The sequence below is a fragment of the Chelonia mydas genome, chromosome 7 (assembly GCF_015237465.2).
Source record: "Chelonia mydas isolate rCheMyd1 chromosome 7, rCheMyd1.pri.v2, whole genome shotgun sequence".
In the NCBI taxonomy this organism is placed as follows: Eukaryota; Metazoa; Chordata; order Testudines; family Cheloniidae; genus Chelonia; species Chelonia mydas.
Window position 1 is genome coordinate 74,022,152 of NC_057853.1, and position 17,591 is coordinate 74,039,742.

A 17,591-nucleotide genomic window follows, 5' to 3' on the forward strand; every position below is an offset into this window, starting at 1 on the left:
AGGGATGGTGATATAATTACTTGCAGAGTCAAATATACTCAGTCACTATGTTTATCTTAAGGATAAAATGAGAGCTGCGGTTATCTTTATATACTGTTACTGAATTTGAAATGCAAAGAACACCCAAAGAAAAATGTTGCTCCCTTTTGAGAGTTATGTACAATAAAGGCACTGAACAAATGATGTGGTGATATTCTAATAGAGCTTTGGCCACATTGGTTGATTCCCTGTCACCGAGGGAGAAAACCTGACTCTATTGAAGTCAATGGGAGTTTTGCTATTGACTTCAATAGGGCTAGGATTTCACTCAGTGTTCACAAAAACCTAATCAAATTAAAATGCTTTCAATTTTTAGAGCTGAGGGTACAGAGGAAAACAAAATCTTTATCAGTCATCAAGAGCACACAAATGAGTATTACAAAAAGTAAAGATTTATAAAACACTGTTCGGAAGAACAAAGTACACTTGTGACTTTCTAGTGTTTTGTAACTATTCTACATTATGCCGTAATTTTGTGAACCTGTCAACACCCATATAGCTGAAAGGAACATTGACAATCTGAAGGTTTTTTTAAACTGACTGATTTATATTCAGTTTTCTGATAGAAGAATTTAATTGTAAATCCGGATATATTTTACGTATTTCAAAAAGGATTTAACAGATTTTCTTGCTCCCTAGTTGATGTTTGGAAGGGCCTTTTGTACAAGCCAGAGAGCAACAACCAAACATACTAACACCCACCTCCCCACCCTTTTGTCTGTACACTCCTTCCTGTTCTCTTCAGTTTCAATTTACATGCTACCTTTACTAGTACATACCCTATGCAGGGTCTGAGAAAGGTCATGTATCATCTGTAAAATATTAAAATCATCAATACAGATGAGTGTGTACAAAATTAAAGATTTTTTTTTAAAAATCTGTTATAGAAATTTTAGAGGCCATTTGTAACAGTACAAAGAAAATTTTCAAATAGAAAGTTTTAATTTTAGAGGTTCATGCTGCAAACCTCACTTACAACCCTTTGAAATAAAAGGAAATACTAATTAACGTTTGTGCTAGTTTGAGACCTCACTTGACACCACCACTTCAGCTATTTTCTCCCCTACTGTGTGAATTTAAGAAGTTACTAATGGAAGGAAGTCTGAAACTGATTAAGCAGAGTTGCCAAGCTAGTCTTTTTCACACCAACTTGAATAGTAAAGATTTATTCTGTCAGTTCTAATTCAAGCTACTGTATCAGATGCATAACCTTTTTTCCTTTGGGGTGGGAAAGCTTATTTGCCAAAATAACTTGTTCACCGAACGTCATGGAACACAACAACAAGAGTCTTGTACCTGGTCATGTAGCCATACCACCTCTTAATGCAGTATTTGATAGTTAAGGATGTGCAAGACTTGTGTGATATATATGTTGTTCTGAAAGATATAAATACCACCTCATATAATCATCCTTCAGTTTCTTGCATGCCAGGTTACAAACACCACTCAAATTTGGCCCAGCCACCCCTCTATGTCCTCCTGCCCCACCTTGTTCAATTCACATCCCATTTCAAAAGTATATGGAAACACATCACATCATCCCCTTCCATAAAGCAAGGAAATAATTTGGACCTCATATACCTTTCCCAGTAGGTGGCACAGACCCCCAATTATTTCCTTGCTTTAAGGAAGGGGATCAAGCAGATGTGTTTCTAAATGCTTCTGAAATGGGATGAGAATTAAACAAGGTTGGGCAGAAGGACACGGTACAGTATCTGGCTCCATCTCTCAGATTAGGGTTTTGCTGATGCAATCTCTCCATATTGAGCTGATATTGATATACCTTCTCCCTTTCCTCCGGCTGTTTGTCCCTCTCTCTTTAGAAGCTATAGGACTGATGTGTAAGGGAAGTTCTCATGAGCCCCATCTTACCCCAGTCACCCAAAAATCTTTGGGTACGAACTTGATACCTGGTCCTCCCACTTCCACTTCCCATCCGGTTTCGAGGGCATGCACTTGGACATCTTTGCTAAACACTTTCCTTTTATTATTTCAGCATAATTTATAGATATAGAAGGCAGACATATTTTAACTAACAGGTCCTTGAAAGGTAAACTTCTCATCTTAGGCAATGCAAATCAAGGGCAAGCTTCTTTTTAAAAAAATTTTTTTGGGGGGTGGGGGATTTAGGAAACTTGAAAAGGGGTCATTATTCTCCAGGGGGATTTTAATCAAGTGCTTAATCCCACTTTCCATTGCTCAAATGTTCATAGAGAACATTTGGAAGGAGCAAGTGCAAATCTGTTGCATCACTTAGAAAATGAGGAACCAGTGGATGTCTGGTGGGAAATGAATCCAGATGTCAGGGACTATACGTATTATTCTGCTACTCACGGATCTTATCTCAAGATTAATAAGATTTTTGTTTCTAGGACTTTGGCTAATTGGGTCAAAAAAGCTAGTCTGGGATTTATGCCCCTACATATATTAGATTAAGAGACTGGGATTCAGTAGAAAAGCAAAAGGGTCTGGCATTTGAATAGTGTTTGTTTGTATGACTTCCTCAGAATTTAAGAGCTGGAAGAAGCTTTTTCAGAAATATACAGAACACCACGATAGGGAAGGGATCAATAAGTGTTCTCGGAGATGCTGGAAAGGTGGTGATGAGGGGGATCCTTACAAATAAAACATCATACCCAAAAAAGATAAGAGCTTTTGAAGAAGAGCATTTGGTTAAAATCTTTGTTTTGGAAGGTAGACAAATCTACTGGACAGTTAAGGAAATAACTGAAATAAGACGGAAGATTTCTCAGGCTGTTTGCAACATATTAAACACTTAACACTTAAATATTATAAAAAAAATATTACGAAAAGGGCAATAAAGCTGTTAGGCTTTTAGCCAAAGAGTTAAGAGAAACAAGATAAATCAACCATCCTTCTGATTAGAAACAAAAAAAGGAAGATTTAGTAATTGGCATCAAACAGATCTTAAACATTTGCTAACTTTTTCCATACAATTCAGGACTTCTAAACTATGAACTATATAGGGTAGCCTCAGTAAAGCTGAGTGTCCTCCAAGTTATTTTTGTTTCAGTGCATTCCTATTAGTGTCCTTGACATGACGTCAGAAAGATGGCATGATCCACTATTAAAATTCATATGGAACATAAAAGACAAAGGGGTTGTTTAAAAGTTCTTTATAAGCCTACAGAGTGAGTGGACTGGCTTTCCCTAATTTGGCTTATTATGTATCACAATTAAAAGATGTAATATACTGGGTTAACAGAACATCCAAATACTGGGTAAAACTCAAACAAGACTGGAGCCACCAAATATAGGTATTCATAGCAATTGTTGGGTTAAAAAGAAACTTATGACACCAAAAATAAAATCATCCATTCATCCACACCACATTAGCAGCTTTGGACAAATTTTCTGAATTCCTGTTAGCAAGGCCCTCTCCCTTAGCTATTTCCATTAATAATCAGGTATGTATCCCTAAGCAATATCAAAATGACAATTTGTTGAGGGTAAGAGCTGAGATGACAAATTGGGGAGCTATTCCTGGGTCCTGATCTGAAGTCATACCAAACAATTGGTAATAATCTATATAATATAAAGATCCCATATTTTCAGTATTTACAAGTCAAACTTTTATTGAGAAATCTGGGTATGAGGTGGCTATATTTAGACCTTTAACCACATTTGAGGAGTTGACCCAAGAGCAAGCTGAAACAAGAGGTTTAATTTTTAAGATATATATCATTTTGACTGAAAAAGATGTTAATTAGAAGACACCCAAATGAAAAGATGGGAGAGGGATTTGGACAAAAGTTGATCAGATGAATGGGTTTCTATGTTGGAGAGAGAGTATTTAATTTGTTTAACTGTTAATATTTTTATAAATTACTGTATTGATGGCATTTGACTCCAGTTCAGTTCCAACATATTTTTTTGCTACTAGGGAGGAACTCTGTTGGAGGGTTCCTTTTACAATTTCACCTTTAAAGTAGTACTGAGTGTCAGTGAATGCAATGAGTAATACTAAATGAGCAGTATGGTAATAATAATTAAATAACTGCATTGACTTATTTTGTTTAGGAGAATCCATCCTCAACATACAGGATTCTGAAGACTACAGAAAATGATGGTGATCTTGAAGGTGGATAGTTTCCGAATTTGTCACATCATGTATGTCATATAGCCACAGTATATCACCTGTAGCAAAAAGAAAAATAAAATCTCCATCCTCCAGAAACAACCACAGATAAGTTTGTGATAAGAACCAGCAGATTACAAAAAGAGGTCGTTGATGAAAAAGTTGCACAGTTTGTTTATGCAACAAACTCCCCTTTCCAGATGATTGAGAACCCACTCTTCATTAACATGGTTCAGTCATTAAGACCGGGATACAGTCCACCCAACAGAGCAGATGTCGCAGGAAAATTGCTGGGTAAAGTATATGAAAGAGAAATTGAGAAGTGTGCAAAAGGCCTTGAGGGTAAAATTGTTAACTTGAGTCTTGATGGGTGGAGCAATGTCCACAATGATCCTGTTGTATGTGCTTGTGTGACAACAGAAAAAGTGAATGTCTTCCTTACAGAAACAGTTGATACATCAGGAAACGCACACACAGCAGAATACTTACAAGTAGCAGCAGTAAAAGCTATAACAAACTGAAAAAAAAATTCAAATGTCTAGTACGCAGCTTGGTCACAGACAATGCTGTAAATGTATCGAAGAAGAGAAGAAATTATTTAGAAGAGAGTCCCAAGCTAATAATATATGGTTGCAGTGCTCGTTTGATACATCTCCTAACCAAAGAGTTCAGTGCTCCAGAAATAAATGCTAATGTTGTTGAAATTGCAAAATACTTCCGTAACAACCACTTTACAGCAGCTGCTCTGAAAAAAGTGGGAGGAACCAGGCTAACTCTCCCACAAGACGTGCGATGGAACTCAGTAGTGGACAGTTTTGAGCTCTATATCAAGAACTGGCCTAATCTGATAACAGTTTATGAACAAAATCGTGAAAGAAAATAGATGGCACTGTCACAGCCAAAGTTCTCAGCACTGGGCGAAAGAGAAATGCTGAACACATGCCGAGTACCCTGAAGCTTATTTCTGTAGCCTTGAACAAAATGCAGGGAAACAGCTGTTTTACTGCTGACGCTGTTGAAATTTGGAAGAAACTGAGTGAGATCTTTAAAAAGATAAATATGCAATGACAGAGTTAAATTACAAGCATTAAAAAAAAGAATGGGAGCAGCACTACCTCGACCTCATTTTCTTGCAAATATTCTCAATACTCGGTACCAGGGGCAAACCTTAACTGCTAAAGAAGAGGAGCTGGCTATGACATGGACATCCAGCAACCATCCCTCCATAATGCCAACTATAATAAACTTCAGAGCTAAGGGTGAACCATTCAAGAAATATATATTTGCTGATGATGTTTTAAAGACAGTCACACCAGTGAACTGGGGGAAGACACTTAAGCACTTGGATTCAGAGACTGTTGAATTGATAATCTCACTTTTAACAGTAGTAGCTTCTTATGTCGGTGTAGAAAGAATATTTTCCTCCTTTGGACTAATTCATTCCAAATTGAGAAATTGTTTGGGACCTGAAAAAGCAGGAACGCTTGTTTGTCTTTTCCAGATTATGAACAAACAGGAAAATGAAGGTGAAGACTACTTTGTTAGCTGCAGAAGCCAATATTTTAAGTTTCTCATGTTGACCTGGCTGACATAGTCAATTTAATTTTTTTAAAAAAAATAAATTTAACTATTTTAGTTAAACAATTTAACAAAAACAAACCTGATTTTAAAAAACTTGAATGTTTAAATAAATTCAAAATTCATATGCTTGTTTTGTTAAAATACTATATGTTTGCTGTGAAGAAAAAAATCCAGAATACATAACGTTGTTGTTTTAGTTAAATAAAAATTTAAATGTCTGTCTGGTGATGTTTTCCTCCTAATACAGCATGGCAAGAAAACCCTCCAAATATTAATGATTAACCTGCTGAATTGGAAATAGTTCACCTCCTAATGACTTCATAAATATCTGATTCAATTACCTTGGGTAAATGAAATAACCAATCATTCATTTTCTGATATAGCTGTAAAACGAATCTGAAAAGTTTCCAAATAAATCACTATAAAAATGTAGAGTGTGTACCTTCTAAAAATGAAACCTACATCTGTCTCTGAGTTGTGAAGAATATGTATTAAGGTTATAACAACCAACAAGAATGCACTTTTATGTAGCAATCCATGATTAAATGGAGTCTTCCTGACTAGTGATTTAAATCATGATTTAAATCAAATCCACCCTGGCCTCAAGTATGTTCAGAGGATTGGAAAACATGCCTTACAGTGAAAGGCTCAAGAAGCTCAATCTACTTAGCTTATCTAAAACAAGGTTACAAGGGACTTGCAGACAGTCTCTAAGGATCTGCATGAAAGCAAGGGGCTCTTCAATTTAGCAGACAAACGTATAACAAGATCCAATTGCTGGAAGTTGAAGCTAGACAAATTCCATCTAGAAATAAAGCACTTAAAAAAAAAAAAAGCTGTAACGCTTACCAATCACTGGATATTAAAAAAACCAAAAAAAACCCACACCTTACCAAGGGTGTGATGAATTCTCCATCACTGGCAAATTTTAAATCAAGCATTAATTTTTTTTCTAAAATAAATGCTCTAGTTCAAGCATAGCTATTGGACTTGAACCAGGAATCAACATAGGGAAGTCCTGTAGTCTGTTTTACTAAACAGGTCAGCCTCGATTGTCACAATGGTTCCTTCTGGCCTTAAAGTCTGTGAATCTCAACGATTAATCCTGTCAGAACTGGGAGGAATGCTGTGCAAATCTTACAAACAGCCCTTAGATCTAGGACATCTATATGTAATCTGGCTTCCTGTGAAGTCCAGAGGCTTCAGGTTTGACTATTGCCTCTGAGGGCTGCCAGCCCTACGTTGGAGGCATCCAACAGCAGTCTTTGTTGACAACAGTGGAGGGAAGGGTTCTCACTTGCATCCTGTGAAGATCTTTCAACAATTTAATGGCAGGACCATCCCCATTTCACAGATGGGCAACCAAGGCATAGAATAAGTGACTGCCCAAGATCACACAAGAAGTCTGTGGTAGAGCAGGTACTGAACCTGGATCTCTTAAATCACAGGCGAGTATCCTGACCATAGATTACTGCAACTTAATTGAGCATGAAGTGCTGCAGAAAGTCTAGTGGACCAGTTTCTAACCCCACTCATGAGTGCTCAGTTCCCCTCCTCCTCTGATAACTGACTAAAAGACATGTCAGGGTCTTTCTGATTGGCCTACAATCTGCTGCTGACAGGGAGGCTAAAGAGATGGGACCTATGAATCCCTCCACCCTACACCAACTGCTGAGCTGAGGATTCTCTTACTCCAGCCTAGAGATGGTCCCGAGTACAGGAAAGGATTGTAGGATAAGGAAAGATTCAGATGACTTCTTCCTCTAACTCAGTGGTCCCCAACTTTTCTTATGGGAATAGCATATTGCTATTCCCAGAAGACTGTGGCGGGTGCCAGACACCCTGCCACCGAAATGCGGCAGCGGCAAGAAGCGTCGCTGCTGAAATGCCGCCGGGAAATGGCAACGTTTCTTGGCAGCAGGGTGTCCTGCGGACGCACAAAAATGCCCCGGCAGGCGCCATGGCGCCCATGGGTACCACACTGGGGAGCCCTGCTCTAACTCATCTTGCAGCTATCTCATGCTCTCTAGCTCCTAACTTTTTAAGTACGTCTTGCGTACTCTTGAGACAAAAACCTTGAGAAATGTTTTTAAACTTAGATGTCACCCTGTATGTGAAAAATTGGGATTTTTTTCTTCGAAGATCATTAACCTCTCTGTTAAAATATTGTTCTTAAATATGTTGTGGCCCCAGCTACTTCAGGACCATAGCCTTTACTTTCTGTTATAGAACAATGGCCTGGCTTCTCATGAGATCAGAAGTGAGGATTTACTAAGTAAACAAAGATTAACCAAATTTCTGTTCTCATAAGGTGAGCAACCCCTTTTAAAAACAGTTCCCATGACTCAGAGCACCTCATATTTATTGGTTGAAAATGGTCATCTGATAGTAATTCCATGAAAGAATGGCAATGTATACATTAACTTGCATATAAACTAATACCTCAAACCTAATCCAAAAGGAAATATCCCCACAAGAATACTGAGCTATAAAAACTGAGGTTTATGCGCGCGCACACACACACAGCGCTACAGAGTCACCAGCAGGGAAATATTGGTAACTGCCCAAAGAGCTTACCTCCTGACCTAAGCAGATGAAGAAAGAAACCTCCCCACTAACCCGCCCAAACAAAACAAAACAACAACAACAACAAAAACAGTCGCAGTATTGAGTGCTGAGAAACTCTATGCATTCCCAGAGATCACATCTCTCCTCATGCCCAGCTACTATCATAGCATGCAGAAATGTAAGCTAGGATTTCTAAATGCTATGCTCGTTATCAGGGAGGCTGGAGAAGGAGGGCTACAGAAGCTGGGAACACAAAGTGCTCAAAGCTCTGCATGGTTTTGGGGAGGGGTTGCATGTGCACATGCATCTCTTGTTCACCTGTTCAGCAATTAGTAAAATTGCAGCATAACAGGCCTCCCACTTCCTGTACAGTCCCTCATGCCCACAGTTCCCTTTGCAGCAGCCTCCCTCTGTTCTCCCTCTTCAGGGCCTCTTATAAGAAAGGCTATGGGGCATCTGTAAGTCCTACCACCCTCCACTTTAGGCTGGTTTAATACCTCCGAACAGTTCCAAACAGTCACACCAATAAGGTACACACTTATTTTTGACTCTTTGGTCATCCATATGGAGTTCTTCCCCTGACACAACCTGCTCTTCACAGGGTGGCTTTTCATAGCTTTCTCTCCCAGGAGTTTAGCCTTCTGGCTCTAGCCTCCTTCTCTTGCAGGTATTTCATCTGTTCTGAGGGAGAAGACAGTCTGCATACTGCCTTCTTCCACAGAGCTCCTCCCCAGTGGCTGGAAAAGAGGATAGCCCTGCCCCACGCTACACTGCAAGGCTCCTGATCCTGGGCATCCTGGGGTTTCCCCTACTCCAACTCCTAATTCCCCAGGACCTTTTCCTCTCTTCCACTACAAGGCCATTTCCTTGTTCATACCAGTCCCCTAGAACATGGTCTTCTGGCCCCCTCTCCACTTCAAGGGCCAGTATACTCCATTACTTGCAACCCTTTTGTCATACGAAAGGACTTCACTAATATCATGCCTACGAAACGTTAGTTCTGTAGTCCCTTTAAACAGGACAAGTTCAGTAAAGAGGTTACATTCTCCTTTTGATTTCCATATATAAGAGTGCATATGATAAGGAGTCTTGTCATACCATTCCATGAAGTGAACCATCCAAATGTAAGTCACCAAAACCCCTTTATAAACCAGACACTTGGTCAACTGTTCTCATAATGGATGTATATGGTGCACTAAGTATTTCAGTTTGTCCTTTTTTATTAGAAGACGTTTTAAACAGTTCTAGTTTCATTTCGAACACTGAGTTCTTCATATTAAGCCATAATGTTAATGTATATAATTTACTTGAAAAGTATGAGCTGCAATAGAAAAAGGTAAGTGGAAAGGGAGTCCTTAGATAATTTTACTTTTTCTGCTTTGGATATTAAAAGTAAACATTTTAAAACTCAACATACATTTGATCAAACACCACCATGTTACTTGATTCTTGCCTGCAGTTCGATGTACCTCTCTCCCTCTTCCCCATGGTTTAAATTAAGCTAGGATATAGAAAAATTCTGATTGAACACAAATTGTTCATAATATGCAAGTGTTACATTAAACATTTCTTATTTAGATTTATGACAGTATCAATTTGAAGTGTCAAACTAAAATTTGAGAGTTTGCTTCCCAGAAAGATCTTTAAAAATCTAAGACAAGCTAATTGACACTAAATGATTTATCAGTAATTAAGCTACAGTAACGGAAACGTAAAGAGTACCATGGCTAATTAACCTTACTTTTTTTTTTTTTTTTTTTTAAATTTGAGGGGAAAAGTTTAAAGCAAGAAAGTTACTTTCTTCAACATTATATTTCAGCCTGATTATTTAAACCTTTAAAAAGGTGGGTAATGTTTAACCTGAAAAAGGGTTTGTTGCATCTAACAGACGCTAATCCAGAAGCTCCCTTTCCAGCAGAGTTTTAGTCACTGAGGAAATCTAAATATCAGAAGATTCCAGAGATACCCTGAACCTGAGCCAGTACAAGATCTTCAACTTGAATTTACTCCTCTTGGGCTCCTTTGCACTGGAAAATATTTTATTAAAAAACCCACAATATTAAACACAACTTGGCATTCAGTGTAGATAAAAACTGGCATTTAATATTGTGTCTGCTGCTCCTGGCTGACAATGTTAAACACAGTCCTTATATACAAACATGTTAACATTTTCTCACACAATGTCATCTTCCAGTGTGGAGAAACCATTTTAGTCATCAAAAATTTAATCTTTATTTTGAACATATTCAGAACACAAAGTAAGACTATTAATTATCTCAAGCTTGCCAAGGTAGAAAGGACAAAATAATTTTAAGGATGGTCTGGGAGTGGGGGGGGGGAGGGGGCGATGTTTTGAGAAACCTTGTACAAGAACAACTATTCTGTTTTTGTTTAAGTGGAAGAGGTCAGGAAGAATCTCCATTAATGCTGTGTATTTCAGGCTATGTTAATTCAATGGGTATTTTTAAAAGGGTTTCCAAATAAAATATGCAAAGAATTAGCAATTTTGGTATGTATTATACAAGACTAAACTTATTGGGGGGGGGGGGGGGATATTGACAGTTCAGTCCAAGGTCATATTTCAAAGGAGCAGATAATGAGAGGTTTTGTTTATCCTGCTCCTATGAAATGACATGATTTCGTCCTCAACAGCTATTACAAAGGTCACTGTGGAATCTGTCAGACAGTTAACCCTCAGTTGCATGTGAATACCACATTCTTACTGGGGAGGAGCTAATTCTTGGCAGCTGATACCTGAATAAGCATAATAAGGAAGCTGCAATAAAATAGGTTATCAGGAAAAATGGGGGTACAATTAACCTGTTAGAGTAATAAGCACCCAGGCATACCTTTGTGCTTAGTTCTATAAATTGGAAATCTTGTCTTGTCAAGTTTACAGAGACATAATAGTTTAACAACCACATTTAAGGCTTTTACCTCTATTTTTGTAATCAGACCCTTTAAAAATTTCCAATTTCTTTTTTTAATTACAAGCCAGATTTTTATTACATTTACTTGTGCAGTGACATTGGAATCAGGAAGCCCTTTAATTATAGGTAAATCTTGGTCCCTAATTCCAAGCCTGCTGGTGACAGGACATATATGAAAGCCCACAACAGGCAAGAACCTTAACTCATACCCCGCAGTTCTTTTAATAGTCATCACATTAGGCAGGATCCCATCTCCCATCAAAACAGCAACTGAGGGGTATTGAAGTCAATGTAAAATACCTTGTTAGCAAGTTGTACAGTTCAACTTGTGATATTACACAGTTTTTAATACTGTCTTTGATACTGCCATCAGAAATGGCCTTTGAGGCATCAATTTTCTCTCACTGATATAAAGTGAATAAAAAAAGGGAAAGCATCAGCACATTGGTGTTATCTGAGCAGTGGGGATCAGCAGCTGTTGAAAGTAAAAGATGGTAAAAACCACTTTTAGTTGTTTTAAAGAGGGATTTGTTGAGAAATCCATGTAATTCATTGAATTAAACATGTAAACGGTCCATGTGCGCTGATTTTTAGTCTAAATGTGACTAGTTGGGGAAAATCTATGTACAATTTATTAATTATGGTGGATGTTATGAAGTTACAAAACTGTGTTATCACAGAAAATCTCGACGCGGATGTGCAATCCCCCATTTTCTGACACTGCGTGCAGCACATCTCTGCCAGACCAGGGACAACAGTCAGTTGTTACACCTTAATGGCCACCTATTCAGGTGGCAAAATCTTGAGACAGCTAGGTGACTGAAATTGGAAGAAACTAGTCCCTCCCATTTCTCTTCAGGGAGGGAGTGGAAAATCTTCAGCAGTAGAAGAAAGAAACCAGGTGGGGACATATAAACTCAAGGAACTCAGGTTTCAGAGTAGCAGCGTCCGATGAAGTGAGCTGTAGCTCACGAAAGCTTATGGTCAAATAAATGTGTTAGTCTCTAAGGTGCCACAAGTCCTCCTTTTCAAGGAACTCAGTCACACAAGGCGGCTTAGACAGGAGAGAGGGGCATGCTTTCATACTAAGGGTGTCCTGTTTAACTGCAGGACCAGGTGAGGTCAGAGAAATCAACCCGACCAAGAGAGGCTCCATGATTCTGAAGAAAAGCTGCATGAGAAGGATCCCAGAGGACTCTATCCAAGCCCCAAAACATCTCTCCAGAGTGGTGAGAAAACTGAGGCAGAGAAATGTATATAGGTGTACTACTTATTTCGGTTAGATCTGTTTCTCTCTCATGCTAAGTTAAGAGTAATGATGTTTAGAACCCTGCATGAAGTAAGTCTGTTCATCTGCCATCATTATTGCATGCCCCTGAATGCTAAACTGTAAGCCCAGAGTACCCACACAGCTGGAATTATGGGAAAGGATGTGCTTAAACAATAGAAAGGCTGAGCGGTCAACACTGGTCCCAGGAATTAGGCAACTGAACTGCCGGGTCTGAGCAGGGAATGCTAAACATAGGATCTCCATGCCGAGAGTGAGAGACCCCAGCCAGAGGCTGTCTGGGCTCTGTTCACGCTCAGGAGCCTTAAAGAGCACACAGCCTGGTGAGCGTCCAGCCAGTAAGGGAACTGTGTGATACAAAGGATTTAATTTGTTTAAATCATATATTGCTGTTAGCATTTCAGTATCATGAACTATAATGTGAAAACACAAGCGGAATTTAGCTTATAAAAATGTAATTTATCCTCAGATACTCTGCATTTGGTCAGCAACTTATCCAAGGAGATCAAAGACTTTATGAACATTCATATTAGTCTGCAAGACAATTTTAGGAAACCTCACACTGTTTCTTGTAACATTAAAGTATTACAACATTTCTCCCATCTCACATAAAATGGAGAGCCTGTACTAGCTACAAGCAGCACATCTGTCACATTCTGGAGAACTAATGCCACTGTAATCTGAATGTTCTCCTTCCAAGAATCAAGAACACCTGATGTGCTTGTCAGTCATGACATATTATTCCCACATGGTGCGCGCTGTTTAAACTTGGATTTTTCATCTGCCTCTGTCATGACAAAGATCAGCAGAACAGAGAAGTGTTTCAAAGTCCTTCAAAGGCATCAACAACCACCTGCTTGGAACCACAGAAGTGCATATCTAGGAGCACTAAATGCACTTATTCCTTTTTAAAAAAGAACTAGTGCAAAATTAACTAAGGGAACACAGAGAAAATGGAAGAACAATACTGCAATTATCTTAACACCTGCTGCATATAAACAAGGAAACCAAAAGAGGTTGTGTCACAAACTTACACAGCCTTGCACCTAACTTCCTGATCCAGAAGAACACAAACACAAAGACAGCCCCTAGAATCACTGCTTTCTGGTTGGCTCACATACATTCTCACTCAAGAGCACAGTTCCGCAGAACAACAGAAAACAAGATTTTTCTTCAAATTATCATGGTTACTTCTGCATTTTCAAGCTAAAAATAAATTAGTGGTTTATCCTGAAGTAATAGAGATAAAATCTAGTGCTGTATACAGTAACTGAAACCACAGCTCGCAAACAATGACCACTAAAAGGAAATTCAAAATGCATTGAGAGTTACAACTTCCCCCACAAATTCTAAGAACATGGCTGAAAATGTCTATACACTGCAAGAATAAAAGCAACCTTTTTGCTATTTCCCCCCTTTAAGGTTGAAACTTCAAAGTACATTAAGCACTAAAATTGTGATAAAGAACTAATTTTTAAAAGAGGTCAAACTCAGAAATAAAGAATATGAAAAATGACATGAATATCTAAATTCAGTGATGAACCCTGTTCAGGGGGAAAAAAGCCTTGTAATAGCTATCAAGCCCTAAGCAGCAGCAATCTACTTACAGTAGATATAGGAAAGAAGAGACCACTCTAATTACATTAATGCCACAGCACTCAAGACACTCATCACAAGGAATTTTTATAAATTAGTAAATGATCTTACTTATGCTATTCACTACTTCTCACAGACTCATAGCTATCAATGTCAGAAGGGACCATTATGATCATCTAGTCTGACCTCCTGCACAATGCAGGCCACAGAATCTCACCCACCCACTCCTTCAATAAACCTCTCGCCTACGTCTGAGCTATGGAAGTCCTCAAATCACGGTTTAAAGACTTCAAGGTGCAGAGAATCCTCCAGCAAGTGACCCATGCCCCATGCTACAAAGGAAGGCAAAAAACCCTGAGGACCTCTTCCAATCTGCCCTGGAGGAAAATTCCTTCCTGACCCCAGATATGGCGATCAGCTGAACCCTGAGCATGTGGGCAAGATTCACCAGCCAGATACCCAGGAAAGAATTCTCTGTAGTAACTCAGATCCCACCCCATCTAACATCCCATCACAGGCCATTGGGCCTATTTACCATGAATAGTTAAAGATCAATTAATTGCCAAAATCATGTTATTCCATCATACCATCTCCTCCATAAACTTCATTGTTTCCATTGAAAGAGTGTGAAAACATGCTTCTATTGAATGAATACTTCAGGGTATATTTTCTGTTCAAAACCGTGTACAACTCCCAATGGTAGTGATCCAATTTATATGTATACATCAAGAGATTAGCCACACAGATCAGAGACCTAGGGAACCAGAATTCTTCACTTCAGAAAATATCTACTAGAATACCTTAAGTTTCTCATAAAATGTATATAATAAATAAGTATTTCAATATTTACTACATCAAGATGTAGTATCAGGACATCATTTACTTGTTTAACAGCTCACATACAACTAAGATTTTTGAAGGGACACTACTTCACTCAGGACATCTTTCAGATTGTCTTATAATAGTTTTTGATAAATTTTTAACATTAACATCTACACAGCCTCTTTCATCCACAGAATTTGAAAGTGCTTTCCAAAATATATATATTTCCTGTGGTGAATTGCACAATCACGAATATATATAATATATATATTCGTGATTGTGCAATTCACCACAGGAAATTGGCAGCTGTTTAAGAGAACCCAGAAACATTACACAATAGTTTAAAGAAGCAGTGAATACCATCATGGGTAGCTGAAACTTTTCAGCAGAATTTGGCTAGGACCACAGTGTCACATCTCATAAGATGTTATCTTCCACTTGCACAGAACCAGAGCAGAGCACTGACTATGCAGAATCACCATCTAGTTTTCACTGACACCACTTCAACACACAAGTCTTCTCTTGATTACTCCCATCCCAGCACTGATCAAGACTGATCCTGCTTACCTTTTGAAGTATGATTAAGTCAGTCAAAGATGATGATCGGGTTGCAGTTTCTGTATTTGTCTTAACATATTAAAAAGTGTAATCATATTGGTGATATCACAACAAAAATAAAACTAGACTATGTTTTTCATTTTTATTTTCCAGTGGATACTAACCACATTTGTCCACATACTCTCCAACATGGAGGAAAATTAGTGCAAGTTACCTATTCTTGCTTAGAGCCCTATAGACAAACATGACTCTTCTTCTGGAAGGGATCAGTAAGTCAGGCCCTGTCAGTTGAGGGACATGTCACTCTTGTTGCACAGATATGAACCGTGAAGCAAAGGATGAGCAAGATGCTGTGTGCGCCATGAACCCAAACATTTCTAAAAAAACAATGTAACACTTCTGAAATGCCTCTTTAGCCCACTAGGAAATCTGAGGCTGTCTGTCTGAACACAGGTGAAAAGTCAGCAGTGGTGCTGAACTTTCCCACTGATACTGAACAACGTTTCATTTCCAGACAGACATGGGTAAGAGCCACACTACCAAGCACGCCACCTGCACCGGAAATGAAGTCTCAGATGAAGGCAGATGATCCCTCCTACTACATATTAAGCTGCCAATCACTGTAGCTGTTCATCTCATACACAAACGCTAGACATTAAACTAGAAGCCCTGTCCTAGTGAGGAGTTAGAGTTGCGGTCTCCAAAACAGGTGTCTTATGATCTAGAAAGCTTGCTTACAGTGTGATGAAATATAGGTTCAAAGGGGATTTATTTAATAGATTGGCAGGCCAGAGGAACCCGTTATTCCTGTTCCCAAGAACAAGCTCTACCTCAGGCTGAAGGGGCTGAGATCATCTCCTCATCCTCTATGCTCCTACGCAGACAGGAAATACTGAACATGCCAATTTGAGGAAAATAAGCCCATTGTTGTTTCTTTAGCACCACATTGGAGGAGGAAGGTGGTACTGTAACCAAGCTCAGTCCACAATATCAGGAGTAAGTAAATGTTATATATTTCACCACTAACTACTTTTTAAAACTCACATTAGCTATAACACACTCCCATTTATCTACATTCGGGGTAGGGGGTGGAGGGGGAGACATCTAAAACTTTTGGAAAACCAGGCATTCAGATAAACAGAAGTGCTATTAACTAACATAGTGCTACATAAAGGATACACTGTGAATTTGGATAGCTAGGATTTTCAAATAAAGGGAATTCAGATAATTGGAATTAAAGGTTATTCTTATTGTAGGTCCTTTGTCATTAGGTGGGCTCAGAATATCCAGATTAGGATATATATTACAAAGATATAAATTAAGGAGTAACGAGGAAATGTAAAAATTCTGTGAAAATTAATACTTTCTGCAATATATTAAGCTAACAAAAATCTCAAAGAGCTGTAAGAACTTATACATACTATGCTGTTCATTTCAGAAGACTCATAACTTCCACATGGATGGACATTCCCAATGGGCTCCAACCCTTCCTCGTCCCACATATATGTTCCATCGGAACTATCAGATGGAGAAAGTTCAAAAGAGGAGCCAGCTCTGTAGTCCATGTCCGGAGAAATCAAGTTGTTCCCAAGAGTATGCTTTGTGCTTTCATTCTTGTCATCTACTGCTTAAATAAAAACAAAAACAGTCAATAATCCAAATGATTTAGATTGAAATTATCAGTTACGTTCAGTGTTATTACCATGTAAAAGGATCTGAATGGAAGTGGTGTTAATGGATATTAAAACATTCTCTAAAGTCATCAATACTAAGCTTAGTTAAAAAAACAACACAACTTTTCCTCCCCCAGTATCAGGATGTTATAAACTCAATATACCCACAAGTACCTTCTACCAACCTCCAATTTTTTTCCTCTTCCAGCCCTGGAACAATTCTAACAGAGTGAAAAGTATTTCTTAAAAAGAACAAGTGACTTAAAAAATTGTGAATTACTCAAGTATGCTGAGCCCAGACAGACAAATTTCAACTGGCAGAATAGTAATACCTCTCAAGAAAAAGGAAAACTTGTGCAATGAAATACCCATTAATTAGCGGAAGAATGTAGGATATTCAAAAACTGTGCCAAGCAATTTCTCCTTATGCAAAAGAG

The 17,591-nt window shown here is 38.5% G+C and overlaps 1 protein-coding gene across 7 annotated transcripts in view; it reads right to left on the reverse strand.

Annotated features, from left to right (window-relative positions):
• Positions 1-17,591, reverse strand: part of CCSER2 (coiled-coil serine rich protein 2) — a 132,647-nt gene that overhangs the window by 95,347 nt on the left and 19,709 nt on the right. For 4 of the 7 annotated variants that reach the window (XM_043551365.1, XM_037904473.2, XM_043551364.1 and 1 more), the window contains exon 3: positions 16,903-17,108. In XM_043551365.1, coding sequence (XP_043407300.1) covers positions 16,903-17,108 — 206 coding nt within the window. The remainder of the gene's footprint in view (positions 1-16,902; positions 17,109-17,591) is intronic. The other 3 variants (XM_037904474.2, XM_037904472.2, XM_043551366.1) reach the window with 1 other exon arrangement.